General features: G+C 48.7%; 2 protein-coding genes across 4 annotated transcripts in view; both read left to right on the top strand.

Annotated features, from left to right (window-relative positions):
* Positions 1-2210, top strand: part of GRAMD1C (GRAM domain containing 1C) — a 58462-nt gene extending 56252 nt beyond the window's left edge. For both annotated transcript variants that reach the window (XM_075166943.1, XM_075166935.1), the window contains exons 17-18: positions 284-389; positions 1991-2210. In XM_075166943.1, the coding sequence (XP_075023044.1) occupies positions 284-389; positions 1991-2068 (184 nt within the window). In that variant the 3' untranslated portion in view covers positions 2069-2210. The remainder of the gene's footprint in view (positions 1-283; positions 390-1990) is intronic.
* Positions 2211-3491: 1281 nt separating this feature from the next.
* ZDHHC23 (zDHHC palmitoyltransferase 23) lies at positions 3492-8241 on the top strand. Of its 2 annotated transcripts, none has more exons than XM_075167097.1 (4): positions 3492-3665; positions 4046-4747; positions 5466-5633; positions 6716-8241. In XM_075167097.1, exons 1-4 carry the CDS (start codon positions 3559-3561, stop codon positions 6765-6767), a joined length of 1029 nt encoding a protein of 342 aa, XP_075023198.1. In that variant the 5' UTR covers positions 3492-3558; the 3' UTR covers positions 6768-8241. The 2 variants fall into 2 exon arrangements, with proteins under 2 accessions (XP_075023198.1, XP_075023190.1); XM_075167089.1 differs by having other exon boundaries at positions 6472-8241.
* The last annotated feature ends 4537 nt before the right edge of the window (positions 8242-12778 follow it).

Genomic DNA, 12778 nt, shown 5'->3' with positions numbered 1-12778 from the left:
GTAACTTTCTTCATAAGAAAAATCTTGCCCTCTGGAGTGTGAGAACTTACATTGTAGACATAACATGAGCACATTTGTTCTTGGTGACTGTTGTCTACAGAGGTCTGAGGCAGTATCTTCAAGGCAACAGGGACTGAAATTCAATTGCAGGCAGCTTTTTATGTGGCTTTTGGGAAAGGATGCTTTTAGCAATGGCAGAGCAATGGTGGCAGAGTGTGGCTGCTTTTAGAAAGGCATGGAGGTGCTTGTTTCATGTTTCTGATGTAATCTCAATCTCTTTCAGCATATCCCCAGAAACGGTATCAAAAGAGGACATCCCTCAATATGATAAGGAACAGGTTAAACATGTGAAGGGAGTTTTAAGAGAGTCAATTGAAATGCTTGAGCAGGTAGGTCTACCAGTCTTTCCTGGTGATACGCTGTTTCTCAACTCAAGTTTTTTCCCTTCTGCCATCATAGCTTTTGTTTGACGACTTCTGGTGCTAACTAAAGTTTTCATGACTCCTTTACTTGTTTTGTCCTAGGCTTGAATTTGGTACAATGCAATGCTCATGTTTCTGATGTTTTGTTTTTTGTTTTTTTTTTTTTTTCCTTTGGACTAAGATTAAATATTCATGTCAATTTTCTAAACCTGTAAACCTGTCAAGTACCTTTATTGATGAGACGTGTTGATGCAGTTCTGAATCATGACAAAGCAAACACTGGAGTAATTCAAAACAGATCCTCTTTTCTGAGAAGACTCAAAACATAATGCTAAGTATTTGCCCACCTCATTATAGGGTTTCTCCATTCAGGTTTATCCTGGTTTTTGCTCCACACTACTCTTCTAGATATTGGTAAGAGTTCACTTAGCCTTGGTATCAATGGGCTACCTAATCTCCAGTGAAAAACAAATAAATTCTGCAGACCTTATGTTTCTGAGAGGCTCCATAACTATGGAGTTAATCTTCCTTCTTCCCAGTAATTTACACTTCCAGGCTCTTACTACAAACACTATATAAAAAATGAGGTGGTTTACTGCTGTTGTGCCTCTCTGATCCTGAAGTCCAGGACTGGTAAACCCCTAGGCTGAAATTTCAACTCAGTAAGTGAAGGACAGTAAATTCATACTTTGTTTTTTACTTATGACCTATGAATGTTCTGATTTTAAGTTCTTTTATTAAACCTTTAAAATGTGACAGAAGAAATTATTAGATTAGGAAAGCTGTGGGGGAGTTCACATGTACCTTTATCCATCACCAGTTCGCTCTGTGTTCTCCCACACACTAAAGGAGGGTAGAAAAAGAAGCCATTTCTTATACTCCTTGTTCAGAGGTGTTTCTGCATACAAGATTGCTATTAATTTATTAACCATTTTGATCACAGCTTGAAACAGCTTGAGTGCTGGAAATTTCACTGTAGAAATTAATTTCCTGGTTTCCATGCCCTTTTCAGTTTCTCTGCTTACTACCCAAAAAATTCCTAATTCTGAAGTGTTAAACTGCCTTTTGAACAAACAGTGTTTAAAAAAAAAAGTGAGAATTCAACCACCTTTTCATCCTAAATAACACTTTTGTCTGGAAGTCATCTTAATGCCTGTTACCTCGTGTTTTTTGAGGGTTGTGAATAATCTAAACATACTTTGTGCACCAAAATGCACTGGGAGGGCTAGATATTGAAAGAAAATTCATGCTTTGCTGTCATGTTTCTTAGAGTATTTGCTATGAATATGAACTGTGACTAAAAATGAGTGGGGTAGCTTATCTTCCGCACTATTGTCTGGTGAGGTGTTAAGACTTTATCACACTGGACTGCTAGTAATTATAAATTGTACAGAGTATAGCTCTTAAGAGAGCACAGTAAGGCAACTGTTTATAGAAACGGGGAGGAGGAAATTGCATGAAATCTTTAAAAGAAAAGGAGGAGGGAGACGTTGTTTTCCTGATATCACTCACCCATGCAGCAGACTAACTTAAGTAATTGGGGAGGTATGATGGTTGTATCTTCACAGCTAAAAAGCTCCCTTTCCATGCTCCAAAGAAGCTTTGACTACTTGAACAGGACACAGAGCGGCAAGACTGAGAGTTAATACCCACATCAGCTTTCCGTTCAAGATGTCGGAAGACAAGATGTGTGTGTGAGGACTTGTGGGTAGGGGTTGTAACTCACCTTCGGACTCTTTACTATTTGGCTCAAAAGCTGCACGGAATAAAGGTTTCTGGAAGAAATAAGTTGGGTTCTGCATTCCCGTAGCCTGGCGATCTGTCTCTCCTGCCGGCCCTGTATCCTGGGGAGTCTCGCTTACGAACAGTGCAGAGCTCTCAAATCCCGTGGTGAGTGAGCGAGGGCAGATGTACTGCTGGTTAACGGATCTGCAAATTTCGGAGGAGGGGGGAGCACCCTCAGCAGAGAGCTGGGCTTGTCTTTGATGAAATCACAGCTTTTTATGTCAACTTGAAAAATGACCATCAATGAAGAGTGTTTTGGAGGAAAAGAACAGGTAGTGGTTTCACAGCCACAGGATGTTTATATGCTTTTTTTAGCATATAAATACGACATTGTAAAACAAGTCACCATCTTTAAGGATGAATATTTTTAAGATTAATTAACTGAACAGGAAAATGCTTGATACCTCTTTGCTACATCTCACTTGCATACTGCGAGCTTTGGCAGACTGCCTTCTGCCATATGTTCCTAGCTCTCCCAGAGAAATTTCGGCCCTGAGTATTTTCCCTGCATGAAGGGCTGCTCTTCAGTTCTTTAGCATGGTGTGCCCACTGATGATCAAACACCTTTTCTTCTTCTGGCTTCAAGCTTTTTCTAAGCAGGTTGAGAGGAGGAAGATGAAAATAAGAATTGAAAGCAAGGGAAAGGGCAACACCCCTTCGGGCTCAGACTGTGGCTGTAGGGGCAGTGCTGGCTCGCGTGGCCCTCTTGCAGCAGTGCAAACAGCCGAGCTCCTCTGCCTGCAGCCCGGGGGGTGCGGGTGGGGGGCCGAGCCCCGACCTGCAGGGTGCTGGGGCGGAACCCCGCAGAGGGTAGGCGGCTGTCGTGCTGGGTGGGAAACTTTCCCCAGCCGTGCGTGTCAGCAGCGCTGATCGCAGCCTTGTTTCCCCCATCTGCGATGGGGAGGCGGGGCCGGGTCGAGCTCTCTCCCCGGTCAGGGGAGTTGCTGTCGGCGGGACCCCGCGGTGCGCCCCGCAGCCTCCTGCGGCCGCCACCTGTTGCGCTGGCCCTTTAAGCCAGGTGCCACCGCGTCACGGCCAGCCCCGCCCCTCCCGGGCAGGCATTGGGCCATTCCGCCGTCAGGTGGACGGGCCCGGGGCGGGGGGGTCTCTCACCCCCTCCTCACTCGCACACCTCCGCGTTCGGGAGACGCTCGGGGCGCGGGCGGCCAATGGCGGCCGGGCTCCGCCGAAGGGGGCGGGGCCGCTGTGGAGGAGGCGGTGGCGGGCGCGAGGCACCTGCGGCTGGGAGGGGGGCGGGGCGGCTGCCGCGGCGGTGCTGCCGTGCGAGCCGCGTCCCGGGCCCGGCGGCGGCTGAGGGAGGGTCACGGGGAAGGGCGCGGGGCGGGCGGCGATGGAGGAGCCCCTCTGCTGCTGCGAGTACGTGGACCGGACGGGCGAGAGGAACCACCTGGCGGCGTGCTGCTGCGACTGCGAGGACCTGGACGAGGGCTGCGAGAGGTAACGGCTCCGCGACCCCAGCCCCGCCGGGCCCCCGCCTCCCGGGGTGCCGCCGCCCCGCGAGGGGTTGGGCTGCGAGACTCCCTCGCAGCGGCGGCCCGCAGGGGCTCTGGGTGTCCCCTCGCCTCGCGGGAAGCCCCGTGGGCAGCCGGTACGCCCCGCGGGGCTGCCGCCCTGAGGGGAGGGGACCTGCGCGCCGCTTCTCGGGAAACTGGACGGGAGAGAGGGAAGGGGGAGGCGGGCGGGCGGGGGCCGCCCCGGGTCGGCGGCTGGACGAGGCGCCTCGGGGCAGGCTGCGGGAGCGGGACGAGGCAGGGGAAGGGCCTCGGGTGCGCGGCTGCCCGTCTGCTAGCCGGCGTCTGTCCTTCCCCCCCCAACAGGTGGCTGACGTGCAAATCCCTGCCGCCGGGCGCTCTGGAAAGGATTGCCGACACCGTCGCCGACCGGGTGCGGGTCCCTTGGTTCGCAGGGGCCGTCAAGATCAACGTCAGCCTCGTGCCACCTCTCGTCCTGCTGCCTGTCTTCCTCCACGTCGCCGCTCTGCACTTCCTGCTGGGGCTCGTCATCTTGACATCGCTGCCCGTGGTGGTGCTGTGGTATTACTACCTCACCCACAGGAGGAAGGAACGGACTCTCTTCTTCTTGAGCCTGGGGCTCTTCTCCTTGGGCTACATGTACTATGTGTTTCTCCAGGAGGTGGTTCCCCGAGGCCACGTGGGGTATTCCCAAGTGGTCGCGCTCACGTGCGGGTTAATTCTTATGCTTGCAGCCCTGTCTCGAGCCAAGAAAGACCCTGGCTACCTTGCCATCCCAGCAAGCAACGAGAAGTCATCGCACCAGGCTTTGCCCAACCAGAGTGTTAGAGGGAGCTCCAACGGGCTCCATGGATTCACCACATCAGGAGCTGCCCCTTGCCGTGCTGTGAATGGGGAGGCCAAAGGCTATTCCAGAATGTCAGCTGAGGAGCCAGAAGGTTTGAAAAAGGACTGGTGCACTAAATGCCAGCTGGTCAGACCAGCCCGGGCAGGGCACTGCCGGCTTTGTGGCAGGTGTGTAAGGAGACTGGACCATCACTGCGTCTGGTAGGTTTTGCACTGCTGAGGTTACATGTATTCTCTCTGTCTTCCCCCCCTTTTTTAAGTTAGGTTCTTTTTTTATAGTCCCTGTCAAATGGGGTTGCTTTTGTTACGTGCAAGACCTGGTGACATTCTCTAAAGCAGTAAATTTGTGTTTACCATTTTAAAGAACAATTTAAACAACTTACTTTATTGTAGGTGGGTTGACCTGATAGCTGATAATGTCTACAGCATACTTCAAAATTGCCTTTGGTTCTCCACTGGCTTTCATCTAGTGTTGTTTTTTGTTTGGTTTTTTGGGGTGTTTTTTGGTTTTTTTGTTTTTTTTTTTTTAAGACTTGGTCTGCGGAGCACTAGCAATCCTGCAGTTAACTTGTATTAGTGCTCTCCTGGGGCAAGGGAACCCAAAGCTGCCTGTGTGCATGCAGTACTGGAACCAAGGAGCAGCGGGGAGGTGTAGATGTGTCTCAGCAAAGGATATTACATTTGCTAAAAGTTTGAGGCAAACGGTCTACCACCATTACCCTGCTGGTCTATTGACTTGTGCCTATAACCTTTCTATAAAAAGCTATAAAGCTTCTTTAAACGTGTTTCAAAGTTCTTAGCCTGTGTTGTATAGAAGCACCTTGGGAATTGGGTTCTCTGACAGCTGGGGGAGGGAGGAGGAAAGATAAGCCAGTTTCTTTTCTTTTTAAGCAAAGTAATCTCTTCTTTCCTTTTGGAGGATTAACAGCTGTGTAGGGGAGCAGAACCATCAAGCATTCATCCTTGCACTCTCCTTCTTCATGCTCACCTCTGTGTATGGGATTACGTTGACCCTGCACACCATCTGTAGGGGCCGAACTCCGTTTGTGGCATTGTTCTACTGCCCTGGGGCCTATTCTGACTACAGGTGAGACGTCTGTCTGGGAGAGAGCTGGGGTGGGAACGGGCTTGGTCTGGCAGCTTAGCTCCTGTTCCTCATTCTGTGCTCTAGGCCAGCGCTGTTGGCTGTCAAACCTGACCAAAAAATGCTCCCTAAAAAGCTCTGGAAAGCAGGGATGCATCACTGCTTTTGCCAAGGTGGGGAGCCTGAGACTCGGAGAGAGCTCATCATTTGTTTGGAAAAAGTTGTTGGAGGAGCTGGGATTTGAAGTCTGTCTTTATTGTGTCCTGTATAGATACACCCTTAAATATGTTTGCTCCTAGATGCAGGTAACGGTCTGACAGTCTGGAATCCGTGTGCTGTCTCTCCCTCTCGTCCCTCACTGTTTATCTGGTGACTGTCCTTCTGAGTTATCTGCTTAGAACAGACAGCGTTAATATGCCGTGTCTGGCGGGGAGGGCAGTGAGAAGCATAGGACTCGAGTTCAGAGACTGACGCTACCACTGATGGGCAGAGTACACTAGCACAAGTGACTCTACCTTCTTCTGTACTCCATTTCATGATCTATCGAGTGTGAGCATCGTTGTGTCCTTAAATAAGGACCGAGTACCTTTACGACAGTAAGAGTAAAGAGCTAGGTAGTGCAATAGTAATGTGCAGGAGCGCTAAAAGCTCTCATTAAGTAAGACCTAAGCTTTAATTTTGAGAAAGCCTTTAAGGATTATCTGATGAAAGCAGTGAAGTGAGATCACTGTGGCAGATGTAGACAGGGATTTGAAAGGATAGTGATTACCAGGGAAAGTCACTCTAAAGCAGCTGCTCCAAAACTAAATGGCTTCCTTCCCATCTTTTTTCCTGCTGCCAGCTCTGCTCTGTCGTTCACCTGTGTGTGGTACTGTGCCATTGTAACAGCTGGCATGGGATACATCCTCCTTATCCAGCTGTTGAACATCAGCTACAACGTGACCGAGAGGGAAGCTCGGCTGGCTCTGCGGGACAACACTGGGCGCAGGCTCCTGGGGGGGTTAGTGATAGACACTGGCCAGTATAACAGGGGTTTCCTATGCAACTGGGGCCATTTCTTGAGCCTGGGGTCTTCTCCTCCACAGCGCTCTGCTGAAGACATCGTGTGACACCCCTCTTTCTGCAGATGATGACTGACTTTCTTTAGCAGGGGAACGGCCCCTTCCACTAGTACTTCCTCCTCCCACACCCTTCCTTCGCGGTCGGTGTATGGGCTGTCTATCCTGTCACTGACAACATCAGAGGCTTTCCCAGGCAGAATGGTTCTTCGTGTGCCATCAGCCAGCAATAGGATGCAGAAAGCAGTAAGCCATATGCACAAACCTGGAGAGAAGGAGCCTGCTGCCTTTTTCCACTGTGGGAAACTTTGTGCAGCTCAGCTTATCAGGAAGAAGAGCACAAGGTTTTGAGAACTTGAGTTTTTGTTAGATGTGAACCCTGGCATCAAGAGGAACCTGCTGCTGGACCTCAGAGCGTGCACTGGTTCCTGCAAAGGTTAAGGAATCCCTGGCTCGTACCTACGCGCAACGTTTCGGAGATGTCAGGGGGGTGAACTTTTGATACAGGTAACAGATGGACCGCTGCAGAAGCCAGGCTCTTTGGCTAAAAGAGACTGTCTAGGCGGTCACTGAGCAGCTCCCTCCTCTGTGGTGCATTTTTTTTTTTCTTCTCTATCTTCTGTTCCATCTAGCTGTATACATGCTTGTATTAAGTGCCTTTGTGAGCAACGTTCCTGTAGGGATTTGTAAGATCCCTTCACCTCTTGACCCCTGAAGTTGTTATTCCATCCCTGTCTGTCCATCTGGGTGAGAAGACACTGTCATCTTCGATCTCGTCGTTCTTTCTGTAAGCTGGGTCTGTGTTGGTTTGAAGGCTTGGCTCATCTCGCTGCTCTAATTATGGATTGTGACATGAGACAGCAGGTAAATACACCAAGTAAGAAGGAGACGTTTTGAAGCAACACGTAACAATGGACTCTGAGGGAAGAGTGCTGTCCGGTGTTACTGTAGCTTTATAGAAACTACCTTTCTCCCTCCCTCTATGGGAGAAGGGAGTCTGTGGGAGAGTAAGCAATTCTGCTAACAGCATTTTTGGTAGGTAGCATCTTGGTCGGTTGTGTTGCTAATGACATAGTGATCCTGTCTCCTCTCAACTCAGTTACGCTGGAGCTGCCTGACTGTAGATCTGTTTTCTCAAGCCAGGAAGCCAAGGAACAATTCAGTCTCTGCGTATGTAGGGAGAGGGAGAGGATGTGTTGGAGCTGTCTGGTTTTGGAGTAGATGACCTGCACTGGCAGGTGAATGAATGTGTTAAAGGTGCTCTGCAAGAATGCCACTTGTTCCTCATCAGCCTGCAACTGTATTATTGCCTGGACTTGAGCTTCAGCTGAAATCACGAGGTTTTGGTGGCGATGGTTTCTGGTTTTTGCGGTGTCGTGGTTTAACCCCAGCCGGCAACTAAGCACCACACAGCCACTCGCTCACCCTCCCCCCTCCCTGGTGGAATGGGGGAGAGAATCGGAAGAAAAAAAAAAAAAACCCATGGGTTGAGATAAAGACAGTTTAATAGGACAGTAAAGGAAGAGAAAAAAATAATAATAATGATACAAGAATATACAAAACAAGTCATGCACAACGCAATTGCTTACCACCTGCTGACCGATGCCCAACCTGTCCTCAAGCAGTGATCGCTGCTCCCCAGCCAACTTCCCCCAGTTTATATACTGAGCATGACATCATATGGTATGGAATATGCCTTTGGCCAGTTGGGGTCAGCTGTCCTGGCTGTGCCCCCTCACAGCTTCTTGTGCACCTGGCAGAGCATGGGAAGCTGAAAAGTCCTTGATTTAGTGTAAGCACTGTGTAGCAACAAGTAAAACATTAGTGTGTCATCAACATTATTCTCATACTAAATCCAACACACAGCAGTATACTAGCTACTAGGAAGGAAATTAACTCTATCCCAGCCGAAACTAGTGTGGGTGGGGTGTTTTTTGTTGCTTTTTGTTTTAAACCTTTGTGTATGTTGTTGGCCCTGCAGCAATACGAAAGGTCAGGCTGGAAAAGCCTGGGACTACGGCACAAGAGTTACAGGTTGGGCCTAAAATGCAGAAGGAGAGGGAAGAGCCTTGTCCTAGCTACTGATGTTTGTAGATGCACGTGCAGCATGCACAGATCATACCTACCCCTGACTCCACTGGCGTGGCAGGCAGCTGGGCAATGTTGGCTGAGAGATGCAAATTCACTGTGCGCTGCTGTGCATTATCTCTGAAGAATGGATGGATGGTACGTGGTGCCAAAAGGTGGCAGGGTTGGGGGTGTCCCTTGAGATCGCTGCTATATTTGGTGTGTGCTTCTCATTACGTGTCCCAGTTTAAGGTGAAGACTGTGTCGCTCTTCGCGCTGTTTGGTTTCCTCAAGTGGCACTTTCTATAACCAGCAGATAATTGAGGAGCAGCTGCACTTGGAATGCGGCTGTGCAGAAAGAGTTACTGACTTACTGAGTGTCCCTTATTTCCTCTTACCCCTTTTCGACCAGCGAGCAATCCTTTATAAGGAGGTAAAGGGGACACCTCTCTTGCTTCCTGCCTCTAACCGAACACACGAAGAGGTTTCTGACCACTTCCCTAGTCCTAATGTGAAGAAAAAGGCACCCAGCTGGACTGTGCTAACTGTTCCTCTATAACCTTCTGACTGGATCGTGGAGCCTGACCCTAGGAGTTTAAATTTATACAAAGACCTCACCTCCACATGAGTTGTCTGTAAATGTTTCCATGGCACATATGCATTTTGTGGTGCCTGCTGAGATCAACTGGAGTTTGGCAACCCTGGAAACAAGGATGCTGTGGGCTAGCAGGTTTGTGATCTTCTTGGATCTCATCCTGCTGGCACTTGGGAGGATTAACACAGAATGACCTCCTGGGCGAAACAAACCCCTGCAGTGGAGGTAGCCAACCTCTCTGTCCCTGTGAGTTACATGCACAGAAATCAATCATGCGCCCATGAGCTGGATGAGCTCTGGGGAGCGTTTACAGGTTTGAGGTAAGTGGTTTCTCAGAGTCCTGCTATTCCTGGCTGGGAGAAAGCAGAGCAGAGTAGATCGTGGATCACTTCCCTGGCAGTGCCTGACCCTGTTGTGCTCACTTTCTCCCACAGGCAGAGACTGGTTAGTACTTTGCAGCCTGTCTGTCAGCGTAGCCTTGTCCCTTGTCTCTTAGCGAGCTCTGGCGTGGGAGATTTCATTCGAACTGCTTACACCGAGACTCTCTCAGTGGTGTTTGCCCAGGCAGCGTGGACTGTGGAGTGCAGATTAGGAACAAAGGACCTCGCACTAATGTAGCCATTCCATACCTTGGTCAAGTCTACTCCCATATAGTGGGGGTAAAGTGCTAAAGAAAATTTTATTTTTGCACTCGCTCCAGGGGGAACTGGAACCATTCAGGACACTAAAAGGGTTGCAAGGCTGGATTTTTTTAGGAGGAGAATGCAGTGCTGATTCCCCAGTGAATAGGAAGTTCAAGTGGCTGTAATCTGCATAGCAACGGTGACTTTTTCTTTAAGGACGTGGCTTTTGTTTACCATCCTGGCTTCTTCCTGAGAGGATTTACCTTGTGCATGCCTTGGGAGATGGAAAGCATAAAGTAACAGGATATCTAAAAGGCATCTAAGGGCGGAAGAGTTGCGAGCTTCAGATGCATGCTTTGGAGCTCTCCTTTTAATAGCCCTGAGAATTAGCAAGAAGCCTTTGAAGGGTAGCGCTCCCTTTTGCACTTACAGCAAGGACAGAGTGTTGTGATCTCTTGTACTAAAGGACAATTTCTTTTCTGAGTATTTTCTTGTTGAGCTTGTTACTGGCCACGCTGGTAGAAAAACGTTAAAACTTAGCCATAAAGAGTCAGTCGTGGAGCTCACTGTGTTAGTAGCTGCCTAGATCCATGCCGCCTGGGTGTTGGAGCAGTGGGAGCAGGCTGCATTTGGCAGGTGACTTGTGGGTCATGTTTGTGGCCTTGAGGCAAGGACCAGTGTCCCACTTCTAAAACTGTATGCACATACCTGGCAGCGCAGAAAACAGTACCCTGCTGGCCCTTGAAAAGTTTTCGCTGTGTAATAAGAGAGGACCCAGAGCTGGTCAGAAGCAGGCAATGATTTTGGTAATAGCTAGCCTTGATGTTTCTCTGCCCAGACTTGGAAATTAGTTTATCCTGCTTTAACCATGACCTTTTAAGAGGCATTTGTTGTTTCACAAATAGTGTGGACTTCTGCAGGCCAGGGCAACTCTTAAGGGGCCAGGGTTCTGATGTTGCTGCTGTTGTAGTGTTAAACCCTCTGTGTCCAAATGCCAGCACCCTACTGTTTGGTGACTGTACTAAGGACTCTGCACCATTAGATACACCCTGTAAATGGTGGCTTGGCACTCTTTAATTGTGTCTTCTTACATCGTGCTTTTTTGTAGGCAAGTCACAGGTCCCCACATCGACTGTTTCTCCATTTACCTTGTCCTCAAATGACAAAAGTCACTGGTGAGCCTGAGTTGGCGCTGCTTGTGACTCCTAATCACATTTCAGCCTTCATGCTATGATGGTGCTTTTTTTTCTTCAAAGTAGGTTGCTTTCAAGTGTCTTAATGAAACCATTTGTTGTAAAATTTCTTCTGAAGATAAAATGGATACTGCCTCACTGCCTAATGTCTTAATAATTTGCTTGGTTTTTTCCCTCTATATGAATGTATATTGCCTCATTAGGGCAGGAAGCGTGTGTGATTATGGATGTGTTTTCCTGTATTGCTTTCAGTGAAGAACTCTACAGTTTCCTAGGATTTTCTTCCACTATCAGGATGTTTGTACAGCGAAAATCTTTCTGTGGACAGGTGAGGCGTTTTCTGAAATGTGGGAATTCAGCTTCCCGAGATCTCGTCTTTATGGAACTCCTCTAATGATAATGTGAAGAATGACAGGCTCTGGAAGAACTGTCTACCTTGGAGAGTGGGGTGTTTTGGGTTTTTGTGGTTTTTTTTTTTTTCTTTCCACCCTAAGCTTTAGGAAGAAACTTTGTGAAACATCTTTGTGAGCTTTGTTGAAAGGACTGGGGGGTGGGGGTGTGTGTTTGTGTCCATTTTGCATCATATTCAGTGTTTCCAAATGGATGCAATTATGAATCAAAATAAATTATTAGAAATGATCTGTGGAGTGGCCTGTTGATTTATGCCAATACACTCAGCCAGGTCACATGACCAAAAGCTGCCATCATCTCATGGCTATTCAGCTATGAGCTGGACTTGGGAATAAGGGAGCAACAGGCCAAGGAGAAGCTAGGAAACAAGTGTTCTTCCAGTTCTGCAGAAGTTGACCTTTGGGTTTGATGGTGTTGGGGTGAAACGAAGACCTGCTTGGCAGTTCTCGCCACCCTGGAAACTAGGGATATTGCCCTGTGGTGGAGATTTGAACTGGGATCTTGCATCCTGAGAGCAATCCATTACCAGATACGGAGTGTTTGTATCTGATCAGGTTCCTAGCCTTTTTGTCCAGTGTCTGGCTTTCCCTCCTACACCTGCCCACACAATACATCTAGAATCCCCAAAAGGAACAATCTTTTCCTTTAAACCCTCTTCTAAGCCATGTTTGGAAACGACGTGGATATTTTCTGTGCAGATAGTGGGAAGAGATGTAGCCTTTGATCCTGTCAGTATCTTGGGACATCTGCTGAAAGGCAAGATGACTTTTAATGAGTAGAATCACAGGTGCCTTTGTTCCCAGAGCTCTGCTTTGATTTGCCTGGGTGGCACTTCTGTCTGCTGTTCAGCTATTTCCCTTTGAAGATTACTTTGCACTTGCTGACAACAAGGACCTTGCACTAGCAGTGAACCAGGTTTGTAGTTAGGTGGTGTGTGCAGAAGGGTGTCAGGCTTCCGATGCGCCAGCAGCCACCGGTTTCATTAACTCCAGTGCCGATGACGGGGATATATGAGACTGCCATTTCTCCCCAGCTTTTATTGTTTTCCTCTTGTGGCTTGCCATGTTGTCCCCAGACAGCAGGATCATGTCTGGAGTGGCAGCTCATGTGCTGGGGAAGGCCAAGGTGCGCTACTCACTACAAGAAGGACATGGAGGTGCTGGAGCGTGTCCAGAGAAGGGCAACGAAGCTGGTGAAGGGC

This window comes from Calonectris borealis, chromosome 1 (assembly GCF_964195595.1).
Source record: "Calonectris borealis chromosome 1, bCalBor7.hap1.2, whole genome shotgun sequence".
NCBI lineage: Eukaryota > Metazoa > Chordata > Aves > Procellariiformes > Procellariidae > Calonectris > Calonectris borealis.
Note: the sequence above shows the minus strand (reverse complement) of the source record. Positions and strands in the feature narration are given on the sequence as shown.